General features: G+C 37.6%; 1 protein-coding gene across 1 annotated transcript in view; it reads right to left on the bottom strand.

Annotated features, from left to right (window-relative positions):
• The window catches only part of lama4 (laminin, alpha 4), a 157,684-nt gene that overhangs the window by 87,351 nt on the left and 56,300 nt on the right, over positions 1-14,033 (bottom strand). Inside the window, exons 3-8 of the mRNA XM_069886827.1 lie at positions 10,455-10,582; positions 9,217-9,297; positions 7,960-8,174; positions 5,720-5,820; positions 4,072-4,252; positions 3,569-3,655 (exon numbers count right to left, since the gene is read on the bottom strand). Of these exons, the coding sequence (XP_069742928.1) occupies positions 3,569-3,655; positions 4,072-4,252; positions 5,720-5,820; positions 7,960-8,174; positions 9,217-9,297; positions 10,455-10,582 (793 nt within the window). The remainder of the gene's footprint in view (positions 1-3,568; positions 3,656-4,071; positions 4,253-5,719; positions 5,821-7,959; positions 8,175-9,216; positions 9,298-10,454; positions 10,583-14,033) is intronic.

Genomic DNA, 14,033 nt, shown 5'->3' with positions numbered 1-14,033 from the left:
CCACGGTCGAAGTAAAAAAACAATGATGAAAAAACTCAGCAAGTCAAACAGTAGCAAAGATACATAAGTGACATTTCAGACCTTAGTCCTTCATCAAAGCCTGGAAAAATGTCATCAAGTGTCTGAACAAAATGGCAGGGGGAAGGATGGGGAAGGAGTACGGTCCCAAAGGCAGAGGTAAAAGGTGGATAAGGGAGGGAGGGCACAGCAGCAAGCAACGGGAGGAGAGAGGGAAGGGAGTGCAGAGCTAAGGGAAAGAAGACAAGAGGAAAGGGGAGGGAGGTCAAATAGAGAGTAGATTAGCAGAAAGTGGAGAAGTAGATGTTAATACTATCCGGTTGGAGAATGCCCAGATGGAAAAAAAGAGTGCTGTTCCTCCAATTTATGGGTAGTCTTGGTGGGATAGCACAAGAGGCCATGGACAGACATGTGCAGTGCTGCTTCACTTGAAAGGCCTATTTGGAGCCCCAAGTTGTGGTGAGGGAGGATGTGTGGGGACAAGTGTTGCTCTTCCTGGAGCCACAGGGGAAGGTGCCATGGGTGATTGGTGGAGAGGGATGAGTCCACAAGGGAGTCACAGAGGGAGCAATTCCTACAAAAGGCAGAGAGGCGTGGAGAAGGGAAAGTAGTGGGATCATGCTTCACTGGGCACCTTTTCTCTGTGCATTTGATTTTCCGTCTCGGCATTCTCTAACTGGATGGCATTAACATTGACTTCTCTGGTTTCTGCTAGTCTACTCCCCAATCTCCCTCCCTCCCTCCCCTTTCCCCTTGTCTTCTTTCCCTTAGATCTCCACCCCTCTCCACAGAGCCATCCCTCCTTCTCTTACTGGCTGCTATGCCCTCCTTCTCTTAACCATCTATTGCCTCCACCTTTAGGAATGTGCTCCTCCCTGGAGCCCTCTCCTGCTTGCCCACCACCATTTTGTTTGGACACCTGTCAACATTTTTCCACCCCTTGCTGAAGGGCTGAAGCCCAAATGGTTGGTGCTAAATAAAGTGCACTGTTTAATTTGTTGAGTTTCTCCAGCATTGTGCTTTTATTTTAAGTCATGGCAACTAATGGGATATAAAGAAGTGTAGAGGAGTGGGGAGATCTTGTATTGGATTTTGACTTCTGAAGGTAGTATGGGTCAAAAAGATGTTAAAAGAAGGCACATGGGATGCTTGCAATTATTAAACAAAGGCATATAAAATGAGTCAGGAGGTCTTGCCAGAAAAATGTCAAAAATTTCTTTGGTAATTTGAAGATACTGTGTAAAACTCTGACCACCACATTACAGGAAGGATGTGTTTGCATAAGAGAGGATACATTGGAGACTTAACTTGCCAGGACTAGAGAATTTTAGTTACAACGAGTGATTAAATAGTCTGCAGTTGCTGCTTTTACAACAAAGGAAACTTAGTGGAAATATTTTTGACATATAAAAGCAATCCTAGTCAGGGCAAAGAGGAACAAATCTATTTCCCTTGCCAGAGAGGTCAAAAATTTGAGACATAGTTTTAAATTAATTGAAGGAGGGATTAAAGAGAATTGAGGAAAGAGATTTTTATCAAAGGGAAAATGAGGCTCTGGAAATCAAAAAGGTGGTGAATCCAGAAACCACTAATTAACAAGTCAGGACTTAAACAGCCATAACTGACAAGATTACTGAATAATAGCAAGGAATAAAAATAACCTAAATAGCCCAATTTCTGGCTAGCAGGGAGTCATTGTCCACTTCATTGTCTTCTTTGGCTTGGCTTCGCGGACGAAGATTTATGGAGGGGGTAAAAAGTCCACGTCAGCTGCAGGCTCGTTTGTGGCTGACAAGTCCGATGCGGGACAGGCAGACACGATTGCAGCGGTTGCAGGGGAAAATTGGTTGGTTGGGGTTGGGTGTTGGGTTTTTCCTCCTTTGCCTTTTGTCAGTGAGGTGGGCTCTGCGGTCTTCTTCAAAGGAGGTTGCTGCCCGCCAAACTGTGAGGCGCCAAGATGCACGGTTTGAGGCGTTATCAGCCCACTGGCGGTGGTCAATGTGGCAGGCACCAAGAGATTTCTTTAGGCAGTCCTTGTACCTTTTCTTTGGTGCACCTCTGTCACGGTGGCCAGTGGAGAGCTCGCCATATAACACGATCTTGGGAAGGCGATGGTCCTCCATTCTGGAGACGAGACCCATCCAGCGCAGCTGGATCTTCAGCAGCGTGGACTCGATGCTGTCGACCTCTGCCATCTCGAGTACTTCGACGTTAGGGATGTAAGCGTTCCAATGGATGTTGAGGATGGAGCGGAGACAACGCTGGTGGAAGCGTTCTAGGAGCCGTAGGTGGTGCCGGTAGAGGACCCATGATTCGGAGCCGAACAGGAGTGTGGGTATGACAACGGCTCTGTATACGCTTATCTTTGTGAGGTTTTTCAGTTGGTTGTTTTTCCAGACTCTTTTGTGTAGTCTTCCAAAGGCGCTATTTGCCTTGGCGAGTCTGTTGTCTATCTCATTGTCGATCCTTGCATCTGATGAAATGGTGCAGCCACTTCATTGTAAATTTGTGGTATAACCATAATAATTTGGGTGGAACAGTTAGCATCGTGGTAGGGAAATGCTGTTACAGAACTAGAAACTGGGGTTTGAATCCGACACTGTTTGTAAGGAGTTTGTATATTCTCTCCATGTCTGCAAAGCTCCCTGAGCTAAAGCATGAGAATTTATAAATTTCATGTGTTCCACAGTAAATTTCAAAAAATATATTTCAAAATTTAACAGAGAGCTTTCAATAAATGTGTGCTATTTATACATGCTGTGTAACTAATGATAAAATATTCAAATATATTAAGATATATCTCTGGATTTATCACTTTTGGGTCAACATATGCAGGCCATTAAAGGATTAAAACTTCCTCACTATCAATCACAATACCCTTTATCAGGAGATAACTAACTAGGGTTGAGATTTTGGCAGCATTTTGATGTTTCTCTACTCAAGTGCTCTACCACTGATGCCTGTAGTGACCAAGCATCCATATTCCTTTGTTTGAGACACTATACCCATGATCAAATATGTGTTTCTTTAAAAGGCCAAGAAAATTTGAGGCCCTCATACTGAACTTGTTAAATATTAAATAATGTCCAGAGCTTGGAAAGATCATTATGAAGTTCCATCAATTGTTGTTAGGATAGTCACATGACTTATGTAAATACACTTCTAAATCATTATCATAATTGGTGGATTAGTCCTGATAGAAGCACCATTGTGTTGGAACCACTGTATTACTGTTTGTACATGTATGGTTGACCTGCCCCTTGCTGATTGTGCCTGTGACTCCTCCCCCTTTGATTCCCCTAATAAAGGCAGCCACACCATAACTGCCCCTCCCCCAGAACAAGCTTGGGTCATGGATCAGCAACATGAGACGTGCTATCAGTTTATGGTTATAAAAGCCTATCAGTCAGGTAACTTCTAGTCTTTGACTTTATTGATAGTGCATCAACCATACAATTGTATTTCAGAATATTTTTAGTTAGAGTACTTGACAAGGCACAACCAGGGTTCAAATTATTGTTGGAAAGTTGAGTAGATTGAAGGTACTTACTGACAACTGAGCAATTAGTTGGTGACTCGGTGGATGGAGAGAGGCATCCTCCTGTCTCACTGTCACAGTGCCCTTCACATGCACATCCTACAGACAAAAAAAAAAGTTAACTTCTGAAACATGAAGAAATATGAGACTCCAGATTCGGGAATCTAGAGCAAAAAAAAAGACTGCTGCCGGAACTTCAGGTAGTATCATTGGCGAAAAAATAAATAAATGAAGAGTTGACATTTCTGGCTGAACCCCTGCTTCAGGAATAAGTAAGGAATAATGGAATAAGTAATGGATTAATAAAAATATTTGCATTTGCAACTTTTACCAGGTCAGGTTGTTTCATTGTTCTTCCCAGAGTAGATTGGCTTTGATCCATGTCCACAAAAGCTCATTTTAAACACATATGCCTTTTCTACATATTTCTTTCTTTTGCTTTAATTTAGAGAGTTTTAATCCCATTACACCTATTCTTCTTCCCTCTTCACCTAACTTCAATGAACAAAACTTACTCTGGCACCCATTTGGCCCATAGTTCCAGAACCCATACAAACAGCGGTCACAGCGTCTTCCTGTAACTCCAGGGAGGCAAGTGCATCGGCCGTTCAAAGCGTCACAATATTCATCCTTAGCAGCCAGGGCACAGTCACATCTCAGACATCCAGAACATCTGCCATATCCATAGTAACCAATCTATTAAAAAAAACAAATACAAAAAACTCTGATTTTGTTAATAATTCATTAAAATAACTTTTTTTAAATAAGCAGTATACTTTTGCAATACAATTCCTGACCTAACTCTTTATTCATAAACTGATAATTATTTCATATGAAAGTCAATTGGCATTTTTTTAAATTTGGAACCATAATTTTGTGTCTTTTGAGCTTCAAGTGATACTATGGAAAAAATAATTTAAGTGCTTTCAATATTTCAATTATTCTTCTGAAATATGTGATCCTGATGAATTAAAAAATGAGGGATTCCAAAATTCTGTCAATACAACTTCTCAAGGTAATAATATGAAGGTTAGGTAATATATAAAATGGGTCAGTGATATTTTACTCCACATGTTACTCCCAACATCGTATTCCTGTCTGTTAGAGGTTATTTCTGAAAAATTAAACTTATTTGATATAAATTGAAAATAAATGTATTTGAATTTTAAATTCACTTGCCGCCTTTGCAAGAATAGAAAATAAAATATCTTTATACCTTTAAGTGTTATTGATTGAAATCCTCGAAGTTGTTATGGTATGCGGAAAGGTCTCTGCTCTCAGCTGAAGATACTTCCTTTTCTCCCTCTCTGCTCTGCTGTATTTGCACAAGTCCCAGACCTCTTAAATCCATTGCCCCTAAAATTTATTTAGCTGCTCCCCACCCTCTATCCACTTTCCTGTAAGGAAACCATACTGTACTTAATTCCAATAAAATGGAATAAAACAGTTTAAAACAGCCTCTGCTGAGCTTTAAGACTAATCTTTTATCTGTCTTCTATCAGTAAAACCAAATACCTACTCTGTACATGCAGCCAGAAAAACAAATCCCACCACCCACACATTGCCCCATACCTGCAGCAAATTCCACCTCCAACTCCAGCAAGCAAATCTTCTATACAGACACTTTAAACTGAGAGGATTATCTGGAGTTAATGAAACATATTGGATGTTCTTCCCTGCATGACCAGTGAAGAAGATTTATCAACCACCCCATCATATTTTTTAGATTATTTACAACAAGGTGGTTCGAAACCCATGCCACCCAATTAACTTACAACCCCATATGCTTTGGAGGGTGGGAGGAAACCAGAGTACCCGGGAAAATTCACGCAAGTCACGGGAAAAATGTATAAACTCCTTACAGACAGCACCGGATTCCAATAATAGTGTTGTGCTGCCACCATACTAACTGCAGGCACCTCTCCCTCCCTCTCCCTCCCCCTCCCCTTCATTCTACCATGGCACGAGTGGGATATTTTCTTCACTGGACCTCTCACTTTTCTCTTCCATCTTCTCTTACTTTCTAACTCTTCCCTATCATTCATCTTCTGAATTATTTTCTACATTTTCCTTTGCTTTAACTCTCCTGAGTTCTTCCACATTGGTTCATTTGAACCTATTTCTAAATATTGGATTATCCAATAGCCATTTGATATACTGTACCTTACAATGGTCACAGAAAGTTCCTGATACTCCTGGTTTACAGTGACAATGCCCAGTCACATGATCGCACTCACTTGTGCCACACTTCTCACAGGGACAGTCTTTTAGAAATCAAAGGTATCTCTTTTAGTTCCAATATAAATTAAGATTTGCATAATTAATTAAAAAAATGATGGCCATACTTCAATGCTGCATAGCTATTATAAATGACCCTTTAGAGAAGGAGACATTAATTCAGAATTTTCTGAATTACACTTGGGTAAAAATTACTCAATCCAAACATTTCAGCAATAAACTCCTGTAAACATTAACTGTGGCCAAAATTCTGTCCGATTATTTGCACAAAATGAACATAAATCTCAGCATTACAACAGTGCAAATACAGGAGAAATGAAAGGGGTGCTTGCATTTCACCACAGTGATCCTGTCCTGTTCCATTATTTTTGTAAATCTGGAATATGTCCCTGATTAAGGACATTCTAAAGTAAAAACAAAAAAGATCCTGGTACTACTCAGCAGGATTTATGCAGAGAGTAACAGAGTTGATGTTTTCTATTTAAATTATATTACATTTAAATTTAGAGATACAGGCCATTGCGGCGCACGAGTCTGTACCGCCCAATTTACACCCAATTAACCTATTCCCCCGATACCTTTTGAATGTTGGGAGCAAGCTGGAGCCCCTGGGGAAAACACCCACAGACAAGGGGAGAATGTATAAATTCCTTACAAAGAGCCTGAGTTTCGAGCCCCAGTCCCGATTGCTGGTGCTGTTAAGGCATTGTGCTAACCGCTACGCCAACTATACACCCCTATCGAGGACTATAGATCAGAAAGTCCCTCTTTCTCTGCATCTTAAAATTGGTTATATTTTTAACCTCTCCCAGTTCTGATGATGAATTATTAAACTGAAACATCAACTCTATTGCTCTCTCCACAAATGATGCTGGACCAGTTGAGCAATTCCAGCATTTTCTGTTTTTATTTCAGCATCAGTAATATTTCAGCTTTTGATGATAAAGGCCATTCTACTATTACAGTCCATCTTTTCATGTTTGGATAATGTAGTGGGAGTACGTGACAGGGTTCGTGTGGTGATGGTGGGATTGGAGGAGAAAATATCAAGGAAAAAGAAGTAACGAACCAAGGTCTGCTCTGAGATTAGCAGTGTTTCCATGTAAAGGTTTACTCTTAACTGCTTTCGATGAATTATGCCAATGAACGAATACATAGGAAACTCTTGTGTACTTTCTCCATATGCAAAGATCATTGTAAATGAACAGCAGAGAATTGAGGTTGGCATATACTGGAAGTGACACAACAATCCAGGAAATATATTTGTACCAATATTTCAGTGAAAACCGGTACAATTCATTTCCAAACACATTGGCACAATTTGAAAACTGTGAACACTTTTTTTGAAAATGGCTGGAAATGCCGTCATCCAGGCAAGTAGAGGATAAATCACTGTGTTCCTGGCCTGTGGGTTCTGAATGGAGTAAGATATGGATCTTTTTGAAGGTAAGTCACTCTACTCAGGGAATTCAGCCTCTGAGCTGCTTCTGGATTCATATCTCTGGTCCAATGAAGCTTCTGTGAATCATGACTATCCCTCTGCACTTTATGATACTTACATTTAAGTTGGTAATTTCATTAATTATCAAGAGTAAATTATTGGACTCTCACTTGTTTAAGATGATCGATATCTGTTAATTGTGTTATTTGCCATTTAATTGCTCACTTCTGAAAATTGTCTAAGTTTTGGTGTATGTTGAGATGGACTGCTTTATTCTCTGAGGTATTACATGAACCAATACATATCTGAGACACCCTTGTAGCCTTCCATAAGAATATACTGCTGATAGTTAGGTCCACCAGATGAATGACTGCACTTATGGTTGTGGTGTACTCCAACCATGCCGTTCTCATTATATTGATGATATTCAACATGATTTATAGGTTGTAGCTCATACCTCTTTCTTCCAGGAAATTATTATAAGAAATATGAGAAATAACACCATGCACTATTTCCTTAAAATGGTTATAACATTGGTCATCATCTTAGAAAGCCACAGTTTAATTTCCAAAGTATTCGGCTCATACATATATGTAACATTGGATAATTGACTGTACGGTATTTTCCTGGAACTAAATAGCTTAAATAACATTTACTATTAATTAAATCACTTATTGAAAGTCAGAAAAAAATAATGCACAATTATGCAACTACACAAACATACCTGTGCAATTTTTGGCATTGATGGCATCTCCATAGTAACCTGGGGCACAATGCTCACAATGGATTCCTGTTGTATTTTGCAGACAGTTTCGGCAATGTCCAGTTATTTCATTGCAATCATCAAATATTAGGTTAGGATCTGAGTTACCATTACAGTTACATTTTTTGCAAATGTTTTGGGATGATAAAGGTGTTCCATAGTAACCAGGTGCACATCTAGAATATAAAACACAACCACAAGCAATTTTTTTTTGTGTTGATGCAGATGCATCCTTTCATATATGGGAGAATGTCATTTTTGTTAAGTTCATTGCCTCTTTGAAGCATATCCCACTAAATGATGAAAAAGAACAAACTGCTAGAGGAATTGTGGGATCTTAGTGGGAGCAGCATTTGCAATAATTTGCGGAGGAACCCTGCATCAGGACTGAGAGCCAATAGCTAGAGAAGAGGACAAGGGGTGAGACAGGGGGCAGTAAGTGAAAGGTGGACTGAGGAAAAGTAAGGGACAATGGGGAGATGAAGCCAGGTGGGGCAGAGGGAAGGGTTTAATAGGGAGATAAGTGGATGACAGATGGAAGCAAACATGGGAAATAAACTGATGGAGGCAGAAGGGGGTGGGGATGGGGGTGGGGTGGAGGAAAGGATGAAAGTGAAGTGTGTGGTTGGAAGGGATGCAAAGGATTCACACATTGGTATCTGATGTCAGGAAGGCGATAATGGAAACTATTTGGGGATGTTGAAATGTCATGCCATAAGGTTGGGATGGCCATTGTGGACAGAATCAGATGCTCTCTAGTCCATGCTTAATCTCACCAATGTAGAGGAGGCCACATTTAGAGCACCAAATACAGCAGATGAGATTGGAGGGCGTGTGTAGGAACAAGTGTGCACCTCCCATGGTTACTGATGATAATGGTCACTATAAGTCAAAATCACAAATATCCAACCATTTTATTGAATAATCCCCCTCAGTGCTTGAGGGAGAAAGAAATAATCAAGACATGTAGATACTATGAGATGAATTGAGAAGAGGGTGATGTGTAGTTCTGAAAACACGCCAACAGTACTGATGAACAGTTCTATAGTACAAATATAAAACATTTTTTAAGATGTGATTGGAACTGCATTTCAAAAGCAGCACCTCTAATACAATAGTTCCATGGCAATTCGACATGAATTTGGGAAATCAGGTTTAAAAAGTCAGGTACACTGTCGTGCACAATTTAATATAAACAACCAAGGAAAAAATACTGACCTTTCACATCTGGATCCAGCATAATTTTCCTTACAAACACAACGCAATTTATCAGCTTTAATCATACAGGAAATTGCAAAACTGAAGAATAAGAAACAAATAAAAAAATGTGATTTTTGTTCTTACAATTTCTGGCATATTTTGCATTGTCCAGACCAGGCTTTACATCATCATATTAATTTTCTGCTCTTATATGTTCATGAGGAACAAAGGACATTAACTCTATATAAAATATGATGTAAGATATAAGCAAACATCTTCAAAAAGTCAACTATTCCTTTGCTTTCTCTCCTTCTCTCTCTCTTGGCCTTTCCCACTGTCCCCTTTCATTCAGGTCTGTGTTCATAGAATCATTTCCCTCCTCCAATCAATTCTCATCTTTCTCCTCTCCTGTCCTCCTATCTATGTCCAATTATCACTCTTTGTCTGTTGGTTTGAGGTACTCCCCTTGCTCTTTCTTTCCTTAACCCAGGCCTTTTAATTCAGGCCCCTGCCTGCTATTTACTTATACCATGAAGATGGGTTTAGGCCCGAAACATCAATTATTTATCTTTAACTCCTATGAACTGTAAGACCTGGTGAGTTCCTCCAGCATTTCTGAGTTTTTACTATAATCACAGCATCTGTAGATTTTCATGTTCCTCTGTATTCTGCTCAGATCTCAGATTAGATCTCAAAGTTTATTATATATCAGAAACATATAATCACTCTAATAATTTTCAAGCATTTGATTTTTGATTTACAAACAAAGAGTTTATAATATAAACTGCCATTTGATTTGAAACTGATTAAAAACAGGGAACACTGAAGATTCAAAATATAGACGAGAGATTTATTGCAAATGACTGAAGTGCCTTATATTTTAGGATGCATTCTTACTTTCATTCAAAATTAATATTTCATGGTGAAATTATATTATATTTCTAGGTTTGATGAGATAATATCCATCAAATAAAATTAAATTTACAATTGAAGTTCATCATTGACCAATTAATTGATGCAAAATTCTATTGTTTGATAGTTTTGTGCAGGATCCATGTATTTACCTTAAATCAATAAGCATGAGTTTTGGTAATAGGAAATTCTACAATCAAACCTTTTCAATAATACATTGAAGATGAAATTTCATTTGATTATTTTTTGGTACATGGCTTTGAGTTGCAATATAAATATTACCACTTTTTTGTGCGTCCATCAGAAGGAAATTTGGAGTAAAAGATCAGATGTATCCAACTTACTTGTATGAAGGTACACTTCGAGGACAAGGGCAAGGCTGACAAGATTTATAATGACCTTCAACATCATCACCAATATATCCATCAATACATTTTTCACAGTGGTCTCCAGTTGTATTATTCTGACAATTCTAAAATGAAAAAAAAATTAGATTATTCAAATTTAATAATTTAATTAGAGAAATATTGCAAATGAGTCTCCATGTAGTTAAAGTATTTTTTTCCCTTTGCAATATTTATTTCAATCGACATTTTGAAACCAATGTGTGCAAATTATTCATGTAATGCTGGAAAGAGAACCTGTTTAAATTTTCAGTTTCTTCTTTCTTTCGCATTAGGCTTCTGTTAAATTCAATGGATTATTTGCTTGGATTATAAACAATCCTGCTTCTGACATTAGTACAGATTCATCAAAAAGTTATCTTTCTATGAACTCTGCTTTTAGAAGAAAACTATATAGCATTCATTTATAGATTGCACATGGAAGTGCCTACCCAAAACTGGAGATGTTTTAAATATCCAAAAGATTAGTAAGTGTCTATGATGAAGAGAACAAATGACAACACAAAGTACTCCTAGATTCTGCCTTCATTAAATTGATTCCCATTCAAATGCATGTTCAATTACAATAATGGACCAATTTCATCTTCCTTATTCATCAAGCCCAGAAAACACAATGTTGCTTGTTGCAGAAGAATTCTGATGCTTTTCTGATCCAATATACAATATTCTTCCCTTCCTGTCTTCTAAGGCTTTAAGTTCCTCTTCCTGGTAAAGCAGCAATGGACTTGTACTTCTAATTTAGTTTAATACTTTGCATCTTCTCTATATTAGATAAGCAGGTTGGGTTATCCTTTTCAGAACATTGCTGTTCAATCTGCAGTAGTAACCCTAAACTTCCAACTGTCTGTTGTATTAATTTCTTTCTCACTTCCTTTGTGAACTTCTGACTTTGAACTCCTGCACAGTTCCAATAAAGCTCAAGGTAAGATGAAGGAACAGATATTTATCTTCCAATTTGACATATTATCATCTTCAATATAATTAACCTTTGCAGTCATGTTTCTCACATTTCCAGAATAAATGTTTTGTCTCTCTCCTTTATAGTAAACTGTAGATTTCATTTGTATCCTATTTACTTCATATCCTGTTCACATTTCCACACATTCATTTCCTAGGAAAATGTGTGTGAGATGAGACTGGTTGGGCGCCAATAGCTTCTTGCCACTGAAGACCAAAATCTGAATTTTCACAAAATAAAATACAACATCTAGTTTTTAAAAGAGTCTCCACAATTCATTCTTGTAAAAATGCTCTATTTATTTCAGATAAATGATTTGATCATAAAGTAGGTACTTTCTCATCCATTCTTTTGGCAAAGTCTGGCAATGAATATTCATCCACACAGCCTACTGACAAGGCTCATTATATTAAATAATATTATGTGGTCAATTTTGTAATCTTGATCTAGGCTTTGACAAGATTGATAATTATAATGCATTGCATCTTAAATCTGTGACAAAGACAAAATGTTCATAATTTCACTTGCACCATCTCTTGAATCTAGAATTTCATAACAAGGATTAAATTACAATTCAGCAAAGATTATATTGGCTTCTCATAATAATTCATATTTTACTAAAATTTGGCATGAGATAGTTGTGAAAGTATTTAGCTGTGACCCATTCACTTGAATGGGGTCCAACTTAGAAAAAAAGAAATGGTTTCTTCACTGTAATTACCCTGTAATTAATATTACAATAGTTATTTTATGTCATTTAAATATGTTTATAAATAATGATTAATATTTAACATATTTTTAGTATTACTGTCTATCAGTTTTTTAGACATTTTCTGATGATTGAAAAATTTTAGAATTGGGGTAAATTAGGTACAGCAGCTCAAGCATTTAAAAAGGATATTAAGTTGATCTGTAGGCCATTGGTGCTCCAGGATCATTACTTTTTTGCAGGCTGGCCGTGGCAGAGCTGCCTTAGGTTTCATTGGTGCTATAAATCCAGACAAGATCATTGTTGGTATAAAAGGGTTGCAGATACAAGCAGGTCTGGTCTGGACCAATGTAATCTGGTCCAGTTTGTACGAGTCATCCAACAAAATGCATTTTTTGTTTTATTTTGGGTCAGGTGGATAAAATAAACTGGTAATTATACATTGTTTTATTATCTCCTTGAATATTTATCTGGTGTTCCCACATGCCTGTATTTTTAGCATCATTCATCAAAGATGAAAGAACATGAAAGAGCACATAGCCAAGACAGAATGTAAGATAGATATAATTTTCTGTTAACATTTACATTAGGTGCTAGAAGTGAATGCCATAGAAATCATGAATTCATTAATGCTCAATAAATGAGCTTGTTTTGGAGCCGTTGAGAGACCTTTAAAATTTAGTCATTCCCTTTGAACCCAGAATCCTATATGTCCAAAATCAAAACTTCTACTAACTTAATTTTTGTTTCCAGAGTTTTGGAATCTAATTTGACTGTAGGAAAACATTGAATCATAATTATTCCATTTCAAAATTACTTTCAGCTCTGGACTCAGACTGAAAGGCTTGCACCTTTTTTTCTGATGAATCCCTCTCAAACTTCAGAAGTGATATTTCCTTTAACTTCCATGAAAAATTTGCGTCCAAAGCAAGTCATGTTCCCATAACAACCATATTCAAAACAAGGTAGATGATGTGAATACTTACTGTAGACATTTCCATGAAAACAACAAATTGAAGATTTTTTTACATTTTCACTCTCACTTCCAGCTTCACAGCATTACTAATTGTGGAGTCACCCCCACCACCCCGCCCCATTTAAACTTTTATTTTCCTTAATAATTTGCATTTGGCTTGATTTAATTAGGGAAAAAGAAAGTTTTCTAGAAGTATTTAAATTTGTTGTTCGTTTATTATTCTTTACAACACAGGAACTTTTCATATAACACAAAGATTATATGAATGAGAAGATACCCTTGAGAAAGTATTCCTTTCTCAAGAGAATTTCCATTTAAAAGGCAGGCCACCAACATGTTTTTCAAGGATAATTAAAGATAAACAATAAATGCAGGTCTTGACAACAAGGCCTTGACTATAATAAATTAATTATTATTGAAAAAGCATTTAGCGTTTTGTAATAGTATATTGAATCTCATGCTGGAGTGATGCGTATTGTGGCCATTACCAATGAGATTGTGTGGTGGAGCTAAGTTGGAGGTGTTGGGGCAGAATGGTCCCATAGGAGACCTACAACAGGGGGAAACTTAGCCAGTTTATAGCACCACTGTGAGCATTGCTCAGCTCAATCATCCTAAAGTATCACCAAACCAAGCCACAACTTCAAAGAACCCACAAGATTGTGTGGGAGTTCCTGACTCCTGCCATAAGCCTGGAGAGTAGAGAGAATTGGATCATGACATTGGATAAGGACCTGTTTGATAAAACCCAGCAATAATGGAGGAAATATAATTAATTTCTAAATCAGGTCAATGGGTGTCTTGAAGTAGGAGGAACAGGTAAATAAGCATCTGTATAAGCAAGAGATCTGTCAATGTTAAGACCCTGCATCTGGA

This window comes from Narcine bancroftii, chromosome 6 (assembly GCF_036971445.1).
Source record: "Narcine bancroftii isolate sNarBan1 chromosome 6, sNarBan1.hap1, whole genome shotgun sequence".
Classification (NCBI taxonomy): Eukaryota; Metazoa; Chordata; class Chondrichthyes; order Torpediniformes; family Narcinidae; genus Narcine; species Narcine bancroftii.
Note: the sequence above shows the minus strand (reverse complement) of the source record. Positions and strands in the feature narration are given on the sequence as shown.